The 16,779-nt window shown below is 35.0% G+C and overlaps 2 protein-coding genes and 1 long non-coding RNA gene across 9 annotated transcripts in view; 2 read left to right on the forward strand and 1 right to left on the reverse strand.

Moving 5' to 3' along the window:
• The window catches only part of LOC123311988 (probable G-protein coupled receptor 158), a 50,089-nt gene extending 49,163 nt beyond the window's left edge, over positions 1 to 926 (forward strand). For 4 of the 6 annotated variants that reach the window (XM_044896145.1, XM_044896148.1, XM_044896147.1 and 1 more), the window contains one exon: positions 88 to 226. Coding sequence is in view for 2 of the 6 variants with exons in the window: in XM_044896149.1 (XP_044752084.1) it covers positions 88 to 225 (138 nt within the window). In the remaining 4 variants the exon portion in view is untranslated. Of the gene's footprint in view, positions 1 to 87 lie in introns of all 6 variants that reach the window. The other 2 variants (XM_044896149.1, XM_044896150.1) reach the window with 1 other exon arrangement.
• On the reverse strand, positions 714 to 11,148 carry LOC123311991. Its single transcript, XR_006537566.1, has 2 exons — positions 11,028 to 11,148; positions 714 to 766 (listed from the first exon to the last, which is right to left on the reverse strand). It is a non-coding gene; the product is annotated as an uncharacterized LOC123311991 (long non-coding RNA).
• LOC123311990 lies at positions 3,724 to 16,752 on the forward strand. Of its 2 annotated transcripts, none has more exons than XM_044896152.1 (4): positions 3,724 to 4,050; positions 10,160 to 10,495; positions 15,552 to 15,995; positions 16,176 to 16,752. In XM_044896152.1, exons 1-4 carry the CDS (start codon positions 3,978 to 3,980, stop codon positions 16,418 to 16,420), a joined length of 1,098 nt encoding a protein of 365 aa, XP_044752087.1. In that variant the 5' UTR covers positions 3,724 to 3,977; the 3' UTR covers positions 16,421 to 16,752. The 2 variants fall into 2 exon arrangements, with proteins under 2 accessions (XP_044752087.1, XP_044752086.1); XM_044896151.1 differs by lacking the exon at positions 3,724 to 4,050 and adding an exon at positions 5,101 to 5,294 and having other exon boundaries at positions 16,176 to 16,751.
• Positions 16,753 to 16,779: the final 27 nt, after the last annotated feature.

The raw sequence follows: 16,779 nt of genomic DNA on the forward strand, positions 1-16,779 counted from the left end.
GTTTTTTTATTTGTGAGCTTTTCCCCACTCAGGATCGATCTGTGAAATTCCTACCAAAATAAAATGGAACATGTTGTCTATTTACAGAATCTTCACAGCAAAAAATTCAACAGACAAGAAGATTCAACAACTGAAGCTGAACCATCTAGAACACCAGAAGATTCTGTTTGTAGTACAGAAGGTCCAAGTGGTATCTACCAGGAGTTATTGTTATCCACAAATTGACTCGAGCAGTAGATGATAAACATCTAAAGTGTCAAATAATTTAGGGAGTTTCGTGATATCAGAAATTGAAAGTACTCGTTCTTAATTTAACATGGAGATTTTGGAACGAATCATTTTTTTCTCCAAGAAATCTTGTACACTGTTCAATCCAATAAAGTTTCAATGAAATCAAAAATTGTATGTATTTTTTGTTGAGTTATAGGAGCATTCACTAAAACGAAATTTTCATTTTATATGCTTCATTTTCATGTTTGAGCTATAGAACAATCATTACATTCATCCATCATTGTTTATATTCACAAATTGTGTCTAAAACTTTCAATTCTCTGAATTTTTCAAGCTACAATTTCTCTTCCTTAATAAATACTTCCTCTACTAGAATGTACCTGTAGATGAACCTATTAGGTTATCTTGTTGTAATGAATAGTTGAGTGAGAAATTTTGTACAAATTGTGAACGAGCGTATTCAAATCAAATTTTTTCTTTCCTTCCGATGAGTTTCACTCGCTTCACCTCAAATGCTCGTAGATAATTCGATATACTGAAATCAAATGTAGATAATGAATATCATGAAAATTTATAGTACATTATGGAATATTTGTATACATTTTCAAGTGGCATATACTTATATGAAGAAGTTTTCGAAAACATTTCGTTCTAAGTTCAACATGTTGATATTGAAAATAAAGTGTTGACAAACATGGCAGTTTTTAATTACTATTTTCATCTGAAATTGAACAAATTGAGTGGTATAGGTATGTTACCGTGAGTTCTCCAAATTTATACGGACAGTCAACATATATGAGTTATACTCGTTTGGAATAAATCCGCAGAAATAATCACAAAAGAACATGATTTGAAATGGAAATAAGCCTGATTTGCTGGTAACGATTGGGACACCCACATGGGTGCCCGTTGGTGGTACAGTTTGTTTGCGAACTGAAGCGGAATAGGAATGATTAATACAACCCACAGTCCTGACCTAGTTCACTGATTTTACCTCATTATCCCACTACATATATAGCTGAAAGCTATATCTTGACATGAATAGAGAGTTTTCCACTGCTCTCCCAATTCGGAAAGCTATACTGAGTGACTGAGAAAACAAAACACCCGGAATTGATAAATTCATTACAGGAAGAATTTCTAGGAATATACAGGGTGAGTCTTTGACTCGTACAAGTTTTTAGCAGTAGATTCTTGAGGTCAAAAGAAACACTTTTTTCCAATATCAGTTTTTTCGATTAGGCCCTGATAAAAATATATAGCCATTTTAAATTTGGAAAAACAAAATAACCTTCAGAATAACTAGCTAAATCTTTGACATTACAGATCTGTGAATCTTTTAAACAGAGTTGTATATAGTCATTATCCCAATTTTTCAAATTTTACAGATACTTCTCAATTTTTGAACATCAAATTACTCGAAAACGTCGCATTTTACGAGAAAGTATGAAAAATACTTTTTTTTTATAAAACCTTCGAATATTCATTAGATAGCGTCAAATTTGGCTTCAAGAGTTGGGTTCTTGAATTTCTGGTATTTTTATGGTACGTAATAGTCATAATGAGAAAACTGGAAGACGTGGGTGATATCTTGTGTTCGAAAAAGATTAATCAAATAAATGAAAAACCATATTCCGAAAACAGTCTTTTTCATTGACAGAACGAATAACAGTAATTCTATTATTCTTCAAAAATAACTATTGTGGAACAGTACAGCAGATTTATCATCGAATTATCAGAATAAATGATTGAAAATTCGATTAATTTACACACCTATACTCCATTCACTTTTATTTTAGCAGTCGGTTGGCCATGGAAACTTGACACTTTTCACTCTGTATAGTACGAAAATGTGGAGTTATGAAGCTTGCCAAAACATTTTTGGGTTTTAAATCAACGCTATGTTGCCCGTTCTACGTAAAAGTTTCTGTTATTACGTATTTTATCACAATGTCGAATCTCTTCAGAAAATATGTGACGAACATAATTGAAGTTTATATAAAATGATTGAAGGCATACCAAATCCAGTTATTTGCATGAAAAATACAAGAGATCAGTATAATATCATAATATGCACTAGCTTGAGGAGAGTTAATGTTCGTTATCTTCTTTGGCTTAAATCATTTGAATATTTCAAAAATATTAACCCGAAGATGAAATGCATATGATGCAGTGGTTGGGAATGGGTTTCTCCCGAAGGAATTAACAGATAATTACAAGAATGTTAAATTCTTCAACAAAAATCATTAGGCAACTTATATTCTCCGATGACATTAATCGAAAAACCTGTAGTAAACTTTTCGCATTAATTCACTCAAACATAAAATTCTCAAATGCCACCACTTTTTTGGGTCTCCCAATAGAAGGAAATTCTTTGTCATCCCCTTCATTCACAATCCTTCTGGTTGTGGAAATATCCAGCTGAAATATAAGTCGTTTAGATTCAGGTGAAACATTATATAAATTCTCTTACATTGAATATGTTCGCTACCGTCTGACGTATTGTGGATTTCAGAATATCAGGGTATAACTATTTGGAAGAGCGGACCTGAATTCTAAATAGCACTGCCTGAAATCCTGTCTCTTTTTTCAATCACTTTCGGCATTTTCGTAATAAAAATTGATATAAGTTGTGGCAACGGCGTTATGACATTAACGACATTTCATGAGTGCCAACCTAACTTCGTTCTAGTTACAAGAAAATTATTTCATGGCCAACCGACTGCTAAAATAAATTTGAATGAAGTATACAAACCATGCTTCAAGGGAAAAAAGTTCGTTTAAAATTGAAATTTGAATATTTCGAAAACAAATGAACCGAATGAAAAAATATTAACTATGCTGAACAGAGAATAAGAAGGCCTTTCAAATGAGGTATCACTTAGTTCATCTTCTCTATTCAAAATATAAGGGTTGGGGTTGTAACACTAAGGGTTGAAGTGATATCTACTGTTTCGAATTTGATCCCTCTAGATTAAAAAATCGACAGTTTTCAAATGAACATCTACTTTCTCCCAAAAACTGCTGTATGAACTCAATGAAATTGAAATTTGGTGCCAAAATATAGATCACAATCTGGCAACGGTTATCCAAGTTTTTCGCCCCCATCTGGGCATATTGCTGAGACTGCTGATGATGGCTTTAAATGCATCATCGCTTATTTTATTACCTTACGTTTCGTCGCAATCTTTTCCAGTATGAAAAGGCTCTGGTTGCTACTAAACCTTGAAAAAAAAACGGTACCCGTAACTGGAATCAGAAGCGATAAAATAACCGAATGATACAGATTCCTCAAACAAGCCCGGTGATTTCCATCAGCATTTCGCATATATAATCGGCTCATTCTTGCAATGCACTGCTACGTGATGTGATAGCTCCGATAAAAAAAAGTTGGGGACATCGAATGACGTCAGACACAATTTAAGAGAGCACTGACCCCGCCAACTATAAGGATAAAGTCTTCGGAGAAGAACTGCAATATACCTCCGGCGGGTTTCGTTTTGGTCTCAGTAGGCTCCGGCGTTAAAGTCTCCGAAGCACTCTTCGATTCCGCATGGGATATTAGCCAACCGCGGCTTGTTTGTGCTCGTACGTCGAACATCGAAGAGCGGCGTGCTTACGATATATTGCTACCATCAAACAGTATATCTTTCTTTTTCCGCCAATTGTCCTCGTATTAAATTCCCTGTGATATGTACAGATAGTTTCTGGACCAATTTATAATTTTTTTTTTAATTTTTCGAAAAATGTGCTGTGAGATGTATCGGTTCGTTTTTTTAACACTGACGATCGCTGTTATTTCAGCTAAAGATGAATCAGGTAGGTTCTCAAATCTTCCAAACTGTGACATGCTCTTTTTATCCAGTAAAATAAGTTCAAAATGAAGAAACGCAAAAGGGAAATTAAATCAGATATGAAGAAAAAACTGCTTCGAAATTTTGAAACATCAGTTGGTTATGGCCATTTTTGACAAGGCCATAAAAAAAAATTTTTAATTCCATACAAAATTTGTCCTTGAATCGTTATGAAATTTTCATCCTCAACAAAAAGATTTTCAAACTGAGTCTATCCTGTAAAGCATCTCAGTCAGACAACAAAAACGTCATATGATCATGAATTTATACTTGTCCTTTGACAATTGATCAAAATCATAGGATAGGATAATTAATTCAATGTAAGGAAGAAGAAAATTCGGTACTCATTCGGAAATTATTTTTATGAGCTTTATTCTTTTTCCTTACTAATTTTTTCCTCAGATCCTTTATCGTACCTCTTTATATTATAAGTTCAATAATTTCAAAATACAGTACAATCGCGATACTGTGAACACTCGCTCGTTAGAACGGCTCAATAGCGTGAACAACATTGTTTCTGCCAAAAAGGGTGCAAACTAAGATTTCACAATTTTTTCAACCATTGTAAATCTTCTATAAGAATGTATTTTAGTTTTATTAGATAATAAATCTGTATAGCGATATATTTTAGAGTTAGTATTTCAGTGACCTCCGGTAACATGAACAACCTCTATTGTGTGAACAACCCTGGTTTTATTCTGTTCACGTTATCGCGATTGTACTGTACTTAAAAAAGAAAATTTTCATTATAAACAAAATCTGTTTTTTCAACCGTTTTGCTTATTCCATCCCTCCTAATTAAATTTCGAATATTTGGGTTATACCGCGAGGCTTTATTAAATAATAATATGAAACTCGAATATATTCATAAAGTCATCACACTAACTTCCGAATATACGAGTAAATATCACAAATCAGTGTGCGGATTTATGAATTCATGCAGGTCCAGTAGGTAATCCAACTTCTGCAGCTGAAAACCGCATTAGAACTCAAACCTAATTTGAAATTCATCGATATATTGCTACCATCAAACGATATATCTTTTTTTTTCCGCCAATTGTCCTCGAATTAAATTCCCTGTGATATGTACAGATAGTTTCTGGAACAATTTATTATTTTTTTTTATTTTTCGAAAAATGTGCTGTGAGATGTATCGGTTTGTTTTTTTAACACTGACGATCGCTGTTATTTCAGCTAAAGATGAATCAGGTAGGTTTTCAAATCTTCCAAACTGTGACATGCTCTTTTTATCCATTAAAATAAGTTCAAAATGAAGAAACACAAAATGGAAATTAAATCAGATATGAATTAAAAAACTGCTTCAAAATTTTGAAACATCAGTTGGTTATGGCCATTTTTGACAAAGCCATAAAAAAATTTTGCTAATTCCATACAAAATTTGTCCTTGAATCGTTATGAAATTTTCATCCTCAACAAAAAGATTTTCAAACTGAGTCTATCCTGTAAAGCATCTCAGTCAGACAACAAAAACGTCATATGATCATGAATTTATACTTGTCCTTTGACAGTTGATCAAAATCATAGGATAGGATAGGTAATTAATTCAATGGAAGGAAGGAGAAAATTTTTATCGTACTTATTTATATTACCTATTAGTTCAATAATTTCAAAATACATAAAAAATGAAAATTTTTATTATAAACAAAATCTGTTTTTTAATCGTTTTGCTGATTCCATCCCTCCTAATTAAATTTCCAGTATTTGGGTTATACCGCGAGGCTTTATTATGATACTCTATTATATTCATAAGGTCATCACACTAACTTCCGAATATACGAGTATATATCACAAATCAGTGTGCGGATTTATGAATTCATGCATGTCCAGTAGGTTATCCAACTTCTGCAGCTGAAAACCGCATTAGGACTGAAACCTATTTTAAAATTCATCGATGAAAATTATGTTCATTCACATTTTTATTCAGTTGAAAGAAACGAGTGAAGCCTTCTTCGAAATACCTGAAGAAATGAAGCACCAAATCTTTTTGTTCGATAAAAACCAACCGGCATTGGAGGATAATTAGTGGAAAAAGCTCTCTTCTGAAGCTTTATGATTGCTTGTAATTATCTTGCAGAGCTTCCCGACCTGAGGTTCAAATAAAACACTTATATTTCTTATTACCTCATTAGTTTTCTCAATGGGATTTTCAATATCATGGATTGTATTTGTATGAAGAAGGTAGAGGCGCTTAAGGGTAGCACAGCAGTTTTATTATGATGCAAGATGATTAAATATATCAAACCTCGACTGTTGAAAGAACAGTTAATTAATTAATAAGCTAAATAGAACCACTTAAACAATTCACAAAACTTGAAAACATTGGCATGAAGGAAATTATATAGGTTTTATACACACTTATGCGAAAGCTCTCTTATATGAAAAGTTATCATAAATTCAAATGGAATTTTATGTTCGGAATAACTGCAGGATAAGTTCACAACATTGGTTACACTCGTTATAAATCCCCCAGTATAGAGCTAAACCACGATTAAAGAAGATAATGGGATCCACTTTGTAGACCACTAACCACAAAGTCGTTACGAAATAACTTCATACTCAGGTGCTCATGTGAATGTGGCTTGAAAACAAATAGAAAATAGAGCTTGAATATTGCTCAACGTATAATGTTCTAACTCGAAATCGAAACGTTGATGATAGAGCAATTTATATTTAACGGTCAATATTCACGAACAGTAATCATAGTATTTTTTGGCCCGCATGAAAATCTAACAAATCAACTTTGCTGACGAAGTTTTTGTCTTTATTCACTTTTTATTTGTTATTCAGTTTTTCACTGAAGTTCTCCATATATATTACCTTTGAAATACTTTCGCATTATAAAAATAACTTCTTGGCTTGATTGTGAATGATTATCCGTTTCCTGCTACAGTTCCAGAGGAATGAGAGGAATTAAATTCAACCCAAATCCGTCACTTTTAATCAGGTTCATCTACACAACAAAACTTTCCAAACTCGTTCGAGAAAGTGCCAAAAATTACTTCAGAATGGTTTCACCAGAATGCATCGGATAATTTGCGATAACAAACATTGAAATCCAACCTGTATAAACTCTGAAGCATAACAAAATTACCGCTGAGCAATCGACCACCGTGAAAATTCAATTCATCAAGAGACAAGGTCGTGATGTATCCGTCAGATTTGTTATAATTCAGAAAGCCGAAACAATGGAGCCTGTTCCTGTTTGGTACGTTGGAAGTTTGCATTCAGGCTGTTAGGTCAGGTTTTTATGAATACTTCTCAAATGGTCTCCCATTGAGATCTAATGGTCGTGGATTTGAATATTTGTGGTGAAATTCCTGTCGTTCCTACTATCTAGAGTTAGAGTGAGAAATTCAGCACAAAATGCTCTCTCTATAGGAAAAGAAATCAGAGAGATCGATCATCTGAAATTAGAGAAGTTTTTAATGAATGAATGTGAATCAGCTCCTCCTGATTTGCTTAGCAAACTATATTACTTCAAAAATGTACCTACAGCGTACAGCAAATTTTAATCTCACTTTAAAACTCCTTCAATACAACAAAAATCTTCATTATTTAGTAACGGGAAGCAACCAAGTTTAATAACATCATAAAGAGTATAGAAATAATAAACTATAAAACTGTTTTTTCATAGTAATCAATTTCCTTTCTCCTTAATAATAATTACAATCAGGATATTGGTCATGCATTCACTTCAAGTAATTTAAAATGCACTCTTTTATGACTACACGGTCAGAAAAAGATTAACTCAGGTTCATTTTGAAAATATATCATTTCCCCTTTGTAGAACAATATTAATTAGGTGAATAACTAGGGCATAAAATTTGGGTGGTTTTAATATCTCACCTAATGAGCCTTTGTAGCTATACATATGCTTGGTACGGCCTGTTATTAGAATGTTCTTTACTGGGAAAACAACGGATTTTGCCATTTGAGGCAATCATTGTACAAATTATGACGTATCATTGCATGTTCAGTACCAAGTGGGGTGAATGTGCATAGGACTCATTTCAGAAACCGTTTAAATTAGATAAAAAAAAGAACCCTTTTTAAGAGAGTAAGAAAATCCATAGTACGTATATCATTGCTTAGAGTCCATAAATTAACAAAACCTAGAACCTAGAACTTACCATAGGAAAGCTAAAAACAAATGAATTGTTAGTATTTTCTTCATAATTCTTAATACCTCAAGATATTTTACTACCAATTACAAAGCATACAATTGAGAATATACTGCAGAAAGTGTAATAATTTCTTCAGATGGAAATGCTATCCGTTTCCCAATTTGGCCATAGCTCATCTGCGAAGATTTCCATGAACTATGATCCGGATTGGGTTCCTAGGAAATAAGCGAGCTGAATGATAACTTAACACATATGGTCATTGACTTCTGAAAAAGGAATGACAATAATTAGCTCCTAGGTTCTTGAATAGAAAGAGTTCAACCAGTTTTTTATAGGAGTTTGGATGAAGAGTTCGACACACTGCTAACCAACAACGGAGAGAAGAGCGCTTTGTAGAATAGGAAATGACGATAGAAGATGGATCAGATAAATTTTGAATTGAATCGAATTTATACGGTGTTCGGATGAAATAATGATAGTATTAAGATGTGGTCTATGGAGAATGGTTTCGTTTGTTCTCGGGTAGGATAAATAGGATCAGAAAATGTTCGAAAAGCGGAACAAAACCATAATCTCACTATGGATTTCCCTCCTACCATTAAATCCTTTCATATTCTGAGGATTAGATAAATATCAGAATCAATAGATTCAGCACTTATGTACTACCTTTATTTGAATAATTGGAATCCAAATGTATTAAATGGAATCATTTTGAGCTTTATAAAAGTTGATAAATGTGAGATGGAAAAAAATCATACAGCATGAGTATTATCTGGTTTATATGTAGATGATGAGAAGCTATATACAGTCAATGGAAAGTAAACTAGATCAGTAAGGAAGCTTAAAGCTCTAATGCATTCGGATATTTCATAACAAAAACATAATATGTTTCGATACTCATTTCCTTTCCAATATATCGAATGCTTCTCTGATTCGAAACGTGTTTTCATGTTACTTCATTAATTTTATTCTAGTATATAAACGTAGATCCCATCATCGGGAAATCTTTAAGGATCTAAAGATGTAATTAATTCATTCGAATAACCATTCAAATGATTCTGCATTTTGTACTCCAACTATTTTTTTTATTGTGATTTGTATGAATACAAGTATGAGAAAACGTTGCAATTATTTGGGTTTTCCCATTCATGATATTTTTAGCTCAGTAAAATATCTTTCTATTAGTGGCATTGCAATTTCACTTCCATGAATTGAACCTGCAAATTTCTTTATGTATCTGAAATAAACCATAATAGCAAATCACCAAACCCTAACTTTTTGCGCTGTCGCTAAAACTCAATTTTTTTCATGAACAAAACAAAAGCAGCCCTCTGACCCCCATATGGGGAAAAACAGTTTTTCACGGTTCAGTAGAGCCAGTGCAATCAATAAATTCCCATGTCATTCTTCTAAATTTCAAATCATTCGACCGTGTATGTGTTTAAAATGTATGATTCTGGATTCCACACATTGACGGTGCCTTTATTGGCTGATATAAATCTCGTTTTGACGGATGATGTACTCTCGATGAATATAAATGGGGGTTTATATATACAGATGTGACAAACGTGCCTCCTAGCGTGGAGTTTTTGCATAACTGCATGGCCTATAATATCTGGGAGAATGCTCCAGGATTTCGAACACTTTTTCAAATGAAAAAGTCAACCAGTTCCATAATCAACTGAAGTCAATTTTATTCTGAAGCTTCAGAGAAACCAAAGTTGAAATTCTCATTTCCCAAAAAAAATTAGATACTACTGCATATCTATTGGTGTATTCCATGAAGAATATTAGGTATATCGAAGAAAAATCAATTCATTTGCTTTTCATTCACAGAGCCCAATAGCTCTACTATGAGATGTTTCAAGATTATTTCTTCATTCTGTGACACCCTACGTATTTCGACTAATCAGAAATCATTAATTCCAGAAATAAAAAATCTCATAGGAGAACCAGACTATAGACAGGTGCGTCTTCATTGGGAAACAGATAAATCTGTTTCTCCAGAAAAATTCGAAGTGAAATATTGCGAACTTCAGTCCTGGGGACCTCAGAGATGCAGGATGCAAGACGTTTCACAGCCTGACGATAACGAAATCGACTACAATGAGAATTTGCTTTCCTACAACGCTGACATCAAGGGACTCAGGATGGCAACTACCTATTCCTTCGAGATACGAAATAGTAAAGATGTCAGGGAGAGGGAAGACAGATCTCAGGGAAGCGGGAAAAACCAGAATGTCATAGTTATACCGACCAAAGGATGTGAGTATCAAAACCGAAAAAAATTACCGACGTAAATTTCTTCCAAGAAAAATTTCCAGATAATCTGAATTGGCGAAATTCTTGCTTCTTGATCATTCTAATCTTATTCTCTGCCTTGTCTTATATCTAATTTGCAAACAATTGAACAACTTTCAGAGCCGCTTCACACAACAATATGGCTGTTTAAGCCGTATTATATTCGGAATAAAAAATTAGATCTCCTCATAATGCATGACTAAAATGTTATAGCTCTTAGAATATTCAATGGTTCTACCGTAAACAAAGAACTCTTTGTATAACTCATAATAACCTGTTGTTTCGAATTTTTTCCGGTTTGTATTTTCATAATATTCAAACGAAGAAACCGCATAATTTAAAATTTCCCTGAAACCACCCATGGATGGAATAAAATTCTTGCTCCTCTGAATATATAGGTGAATTTGCATAGTTTTCGCATCACTTTATTATTCACTTAATTGAATAACGTTGTTGCAATTAAAAGTGCATTAAACTGATAAAGCTTTCATCTTACATAATGTATAGGCCAGGAACCTTTAATGGATGTGTCAATTGGTTCGAAGACAATAGGTTATTCTTGATATGAGAGTGAAAAAATCAGTCACCACAATGTTTCATTACTTTCGAGTAATGTCAGTAAAAACCTTTGACATTTGAATCAGCCAAACAATGCGGATACATGAGAATATCTCATAATTTATCGATTGTTCTACTGCCAGCTTTGTCATTCGACAGTGTTTTAATTAGGAGAGAGATTTTTATCTTACTGTTTCCTCATATTCTTCTCGAGGGGGATGTCTATCTTCCTTATTTGTATCTATGAATCTCATGAAGTCAGATCGTAGATGGTGTTGTTTTTACGTCTGTAAATAATGATCTCGAGAAAATTTTAGAGAGAGTTGAAATTATCTGTTCTCTGTTAGATTTTAATAAAGTTTAATTCGTGGAAATATTAAACCGAACGGCGTATTGAAGCATCAGAGATATTCGCTGAAATGAATTAATGAATATGTACTTGCTGGGGAACGTGTTTATCCAGAAGCTCTTCATGACCGTCCTTGATTAACTGTTGTTAAATAGTTGGTTAGAGCAAATATATGAATTTTTCGTCGAGCACAGCAAAAAGGTATACTTGACCCAATAATCATGAGTGGAATGTAATGATGTGTTTACTTCTGTATAATAATGATAACGGAATACGAGAAGAGCATTAGTAGGTTAACAGATGTTCCTTTAATTTAACTATTTAATACTCCTACAGATTGATTGAACGGATTCGTGAATACATTATGATCTTGCGCTACCACTAATGAGAATTGAAGGAAGAGAAATCATTTCAAAACGGGTTCCAGAGGATTATGACAATTACTCATCAATATAGAAGTCCATGTATTACTACATATTTAAATTAGTAGGGTCAAATTCTCAATACTGCTACTGATACACTACACTTCACTTTAGAATGATGGATATAGTGACAAATTATCTGCAGTTTTTACAGTGACAGACTGTTTCTAGTCATCGTTACAGAATATATACAGTCGAATAGGCAGAATATTTCCAGTTACTTTGACGGAATAGTGCCAAACTGTCGTGTTTGATGGACCTGCTTAAGTCGTCGAGAATCGATAGAGGCAAATACTAGGTATATTATATTAGCATTTTTATGCTATTAAACTTAATCTTTGTTATCGTTTCCGTTCGAGCTTCTGGGTGAATTCATTAAATCAATTAAATATGATTGGTTTGGACACCTGCTTCAATTAGAGGTGTAACAATGTATCTCGATATTCCTACTTTTGCATACTGCCAGTATCGCTTGTATAGAGGTTTTTAAGACCTGTCAGGCCATTCCGCCTTTGCCTGCATGTGTAATTATGGCTAACAGCTAACTGTAAGCACTTATCAGACATCAGTGTGAAGAGGAGTACTTGACTTATTTCGAATAAACGTTTTCTAACAGTTTCTGCAGGATAATATGAATAATTTAGACATGCTTCGCTGTTGTCCGATAAAAATGCACTTTAATCGTTAGTATGCCCGAATGTGATGTTGTCTGGAATTTGATGGTCGTAGTCACGAGGAATACTGGATCTCACGCTTGGTATTAAGCTCGCAGCAATTTGTATCACGCACTCGCCATAGATCATGGTGGGTTTTTTTTATAAAAAACTAAATCAACGCTTTGTTGGGCATGATGGTTGCTGACCAAGGCTCTGGAGAAAATATAAAAACCGTTCTTAGACGGATATTCTTCTTTTGGTCTGCCATGAGAATATGTTTCAGTGCACGAAGAGTGCTACGAAAAGTTATCTTGACTCCCTTAACTGTCATACAAAACGCTTCAAGCCATGACTAATCGTTATTATTTCCTTCCCAACGACTTCGCAATTCATGAAAACATCCTCGAATTTCGTAAATCGATGAATTAATCGGTATCTAGGGTAAATAGCTTCACGTTCATCCAAATAACGTTCTGAATAAGTCACATATTAACCGAAAGAGTTTAGGGGCTCTCTGGTTTGATGGGAGAAAACCAGAGAAAGCATGAGACAACAGAAGTTTCGAAAACTTGGCCCTCTACTATACCAGAGTAGTGTTTGCCACTTCAACAAAAAAACTACTAGAAAAATTGGGTTGGGTGCCTTTGGAATAAGTTCAATTTTCAATAATCCTGGGTAATGGATTTAGTGAGAAAAGAATTTCTTATGAGCCTCAAAATTCTGAGCTCATTGAGTATGAATCCAGTGACAACTTGATGATTTAGAGGGACCATACATAAGGTGACCGAACTTCAAACCTTCAGATATAGCCTTTAAACACGATATACTGATATAGATTCAAGATTTTGAGGTGGGTTGCATTGCAATGCAACTACATAGCTCAAAGCATTTTTTCGTTGGGTAGAAATAGCGAGCCATTCTATCACCAGGTGATCAGCTTCCTCCCCACAGCACTGCACTCGTCAGTTTCTGCTAGATCCATTCTCATTAAATGCTTCCTGAGGCTACAATGCCCTGTGAGGAGGTGGTAAGGAGGTGTACCATATTCTTCTTGAGATCCAGATACTTCTCAGATCTCGCAGTGTTAAAGTTCACAAGGAACTTTTTGAAATGTCTTGAAAGATTCCTCCAGAATAATTCTCTTTCAGTTTTTTCCTTCTCTTGGCACTCTTTCTTATAGGTACCTACATTTTCCTATTGCAATGAAAGGAGCTTAACTTTTCCTGGCAAGTGTATTGGCTTCTGCAATTCCAAGTGACCAGAAACCTAGGCTTAATACTTAGGCATTTGATACTCAGTGTTTCTTTTGAGGGTTTTGGGAGGTTGGTCCCTTTTCTGATCTTCCTTTCTGCATTATCATGCAAATACAACGTAAATCTTAAAAATCATGCTGTAGAGGCACGTTGGTAGGTTTTGCTTTTCTAACAAGTTGTATTCTTCTTCGTTACTTCGAATTTCACTCAACATCGCCAATTAGGTGGATCTTCCAAGATCCTCCAAGAAAGTCCAACTACCACAAATTATCTCTATTTCTTCATCATTTCTCATAGTTCAATGTAAGTACCAGTTAGTCGGCGATTTACTGTTGGCCGGTTGCCTCGGGCGATGTACGAGCCGCCCGTACTTTTTTCAAAGTACCCAGGCTCCAAGTAATGATGCATGCATACAAGTAGACTTCTTAGCATATCTGAGCACATTCCATATAGGAAATTGAGGTAGCTAATCATATCGGGACATGGGATCGATCTTGAACTCCGAGTTGGCGGAAGAGATAGTACCTAAGAAGTAATTAGATTTTTTTGTATGCGAATGGTGTCAGTGGAGTTCCCTATTGATGAAGACCAGAAGCATGCTCTCCTCCATTTAACGATAACGGGACACAAGCTGGCTGAAGGCGCCTCGATCATAATCGGATGCTGGTAGGCGAAAGGAAAGAGCTCCATCAAAAAAAAATGCCATGCAAAAAACGATACATCCGTTCGTTCGCCTTGGTCAAAGCCACCATGATTATAATTAATAGGTGAGGTAGGAGATCGATTAAAAGTAGGATGAATCTGAGCCTTTCTTATAGCGTTCTTATCGATGTGTCTATTCCAAACAAACAAAAATTATGTATGGCTAGATAGCCATGAGTGGTGAACGTAGATTGTTCCTTTATTGCATATAAGTTGAGATGTTTGTAGCGGTTCTTTCGTTAGGTCACAGATGAATATGCACTAATGAATTGAACAATTGGTATTCTAAAAGATATTGACGATCGATCTACTTGAATGGTGCTCGAAAAGGCCATATATTGGCTAGATTATTACACCCAATTTTTCAACACAACATATTAGGAATCAGGATTTTGCTCGAATGGTCGCAATACGGATATCATTTAATTTATGCCATAATATAGATTCTCATTTTCTATTGACTCCAGGCTGCAGATTTGTGTCACTCTAGAACCATTCTATTCGGCAGACAATGAAATGTAATGAGGTTATTCTATCCAGAAGTGCTCACCTCGTAATGTTCATTCCATTCGAAATGTGGAATATAATTAGAATGAAGGTATAATTGAATGATTCGCGAAGAGTTAAGCACCATGAAATCATCCTGCAGATATGAATGGAAATAGATGTCGGTTAATGTTGATACGAGTACGTACTCTCACAATCATCTTCTGCTTGGATGATAATTAATCGACTTAATTTTGCTGTAGCTGGTATTACGAACTTGACAGATAATGCAAGGATAAACTCCATAAAAACTCATTTTAATATTAGGTATTGTTGGAATAAGGGAATCATTTCTGTTCTAAATGAATACGTTGTTGATTCCAGGCACCAGGATATGAATTTAAATTGTTCACCCATTAGTATATCCATACAGATCAGAACATTTCTCTGTTGAGATCAAAAATACTTTTTATTTTCATTTGGTCTCAACTTCTTCTTTAACTTTTGTGAAATTGGAACGTCTAAAAGCATGTTTTGAATTCCTGAAAGTAAGTTTTGCCTCTTGGACCTCTCTAACGAATATTACTATTTCAGTTTCAGCCAGAGCTACCCAGTGTCTCTCTCACGCAAGTGAAATAGAAGTGTCAACTGGCCCTTACTTCGCGGGAAGGATAGCAGTGGAAGCTGCAGACGGTGAAAGATGTGCTCTAGATGGAGACCCAAAAAGTCCCAGAGACAGCTACACCCTAAGGATCAACCACGACGAGTGTGGCAGCAAGGTCAACGAAACCACTGTGGCCACCTTCGTCATCGTTCAGGAGAACCTGCCCATTTTAACACACAGCACTAGGAGGTTCTTGGTTATATGTTCTTATCAGCCGGAGACTTTAACAGTTAGAGCTGGACTGAGCCTCCCTACCAACAATAAGGGTCAGGCGCAGTTGTCGGCAGTTAATGTGGATGATGAAAACGACCATGTAGGAAGGAGGGGGAGGAATTTCAGGGTTGGGAGAGCGTATTCTGAACCTCAAGCTCTCGGTGAGTTGCCCTTCGTCAAATTATGTACTAGATAGTGCTTTACCGTACTTGCGAAAAAGCTCTACAGTAATTTTTTCGGAAGATACGCCTTGGGAATGAACCGATGGCATAGCATATACAGTATACAAAGTAACTATACATTCGCTATTTCGAGAGTGTCTTACCAAATTTTTTTTTCAGTGAAAGAGAAGAACGGACAACTTGAATACATACCAAGCAACAACATCGTACCCATGTTCGTTATGTGCCTACTCTCCATAGCTGTTCTGATCGGAATTGTGGTAACAGTGTACAAGATATCCATGAGGAATCAGAGATGTTTCGATGACGTTTCAGTCAGCGGATTCTCTGTGAGCACAGTCGGAAGCTGTAGCACTTTGGCTGGATCAATTCCGGAAAGGGAATGTTCCAGAATTTCTGTTTGACTCAGAATTACTGCGCCCTATTGCGTTAACTGAAGAGACACACCAAGCAGATCTTTTCAAGTTCTTGAGAGGATTTTGTTGAATATATCTAGATATAAGTATTTCCTTTTAGAAATGATGCGGTCCATCGTTTCGCAACAAAGTCTGTTTTCGATATAAGTCCCGAATGTCAATTGCGTATCCCTTCTCATATACTAGGCGTTTACAGAAATTCGTGTCAGCTAAACAAGAACAACTGGCTTGCATTTCGATTAACGCTAGGTATAGTATGCAATTGTTTAGTCTTAAGTACTACTTGACTATGTGATTCTATTAGATAGAAATAAAAATATTTAGTGAAAAATATAACTTTTTTTGCC

Source organism: Coccinella septempunctata, chromosome 4 (genome assembly GCF_907165205.1).
Source record: "Coccinella septempunctata chromosome 4, icCocSept1.1, whole genome shotgun sequence".
NCBI lineage: Eukaryota > Metazoa > Arthropoda > Insecta > Coleoptera > Coccinellidae > Coccinella > Coccinella septempunctata.

What these genes read in the sequence shown, in the direction of transcription:
- LOC123311990 (XM_044896152.1), top strand. Translation starts at nt 3,978, where the DNA reads ATGTGCTGTGAGATGTATCGGTTCGTTTTTTTAACACTGACGATCGCT. An exon ending in TTCAGCTAAAGATGAATCAG is followed by an intron (nt 4,051 to 10,159) that starts GTAGGTTCTCAA and finishes CATTAATTCCAG; the next exon opens with AAATAAAAAATCTCATAGGA. An exon ending in TTCTGAACCTCAAGCTCTCG is followed by an intron (nt 15,996 to 16,175) that starts GTGAGTTGCCCT and finishes TTTTTTTTTCAG; the next exon opens with TGAAAGAGAAGAACGGACAA.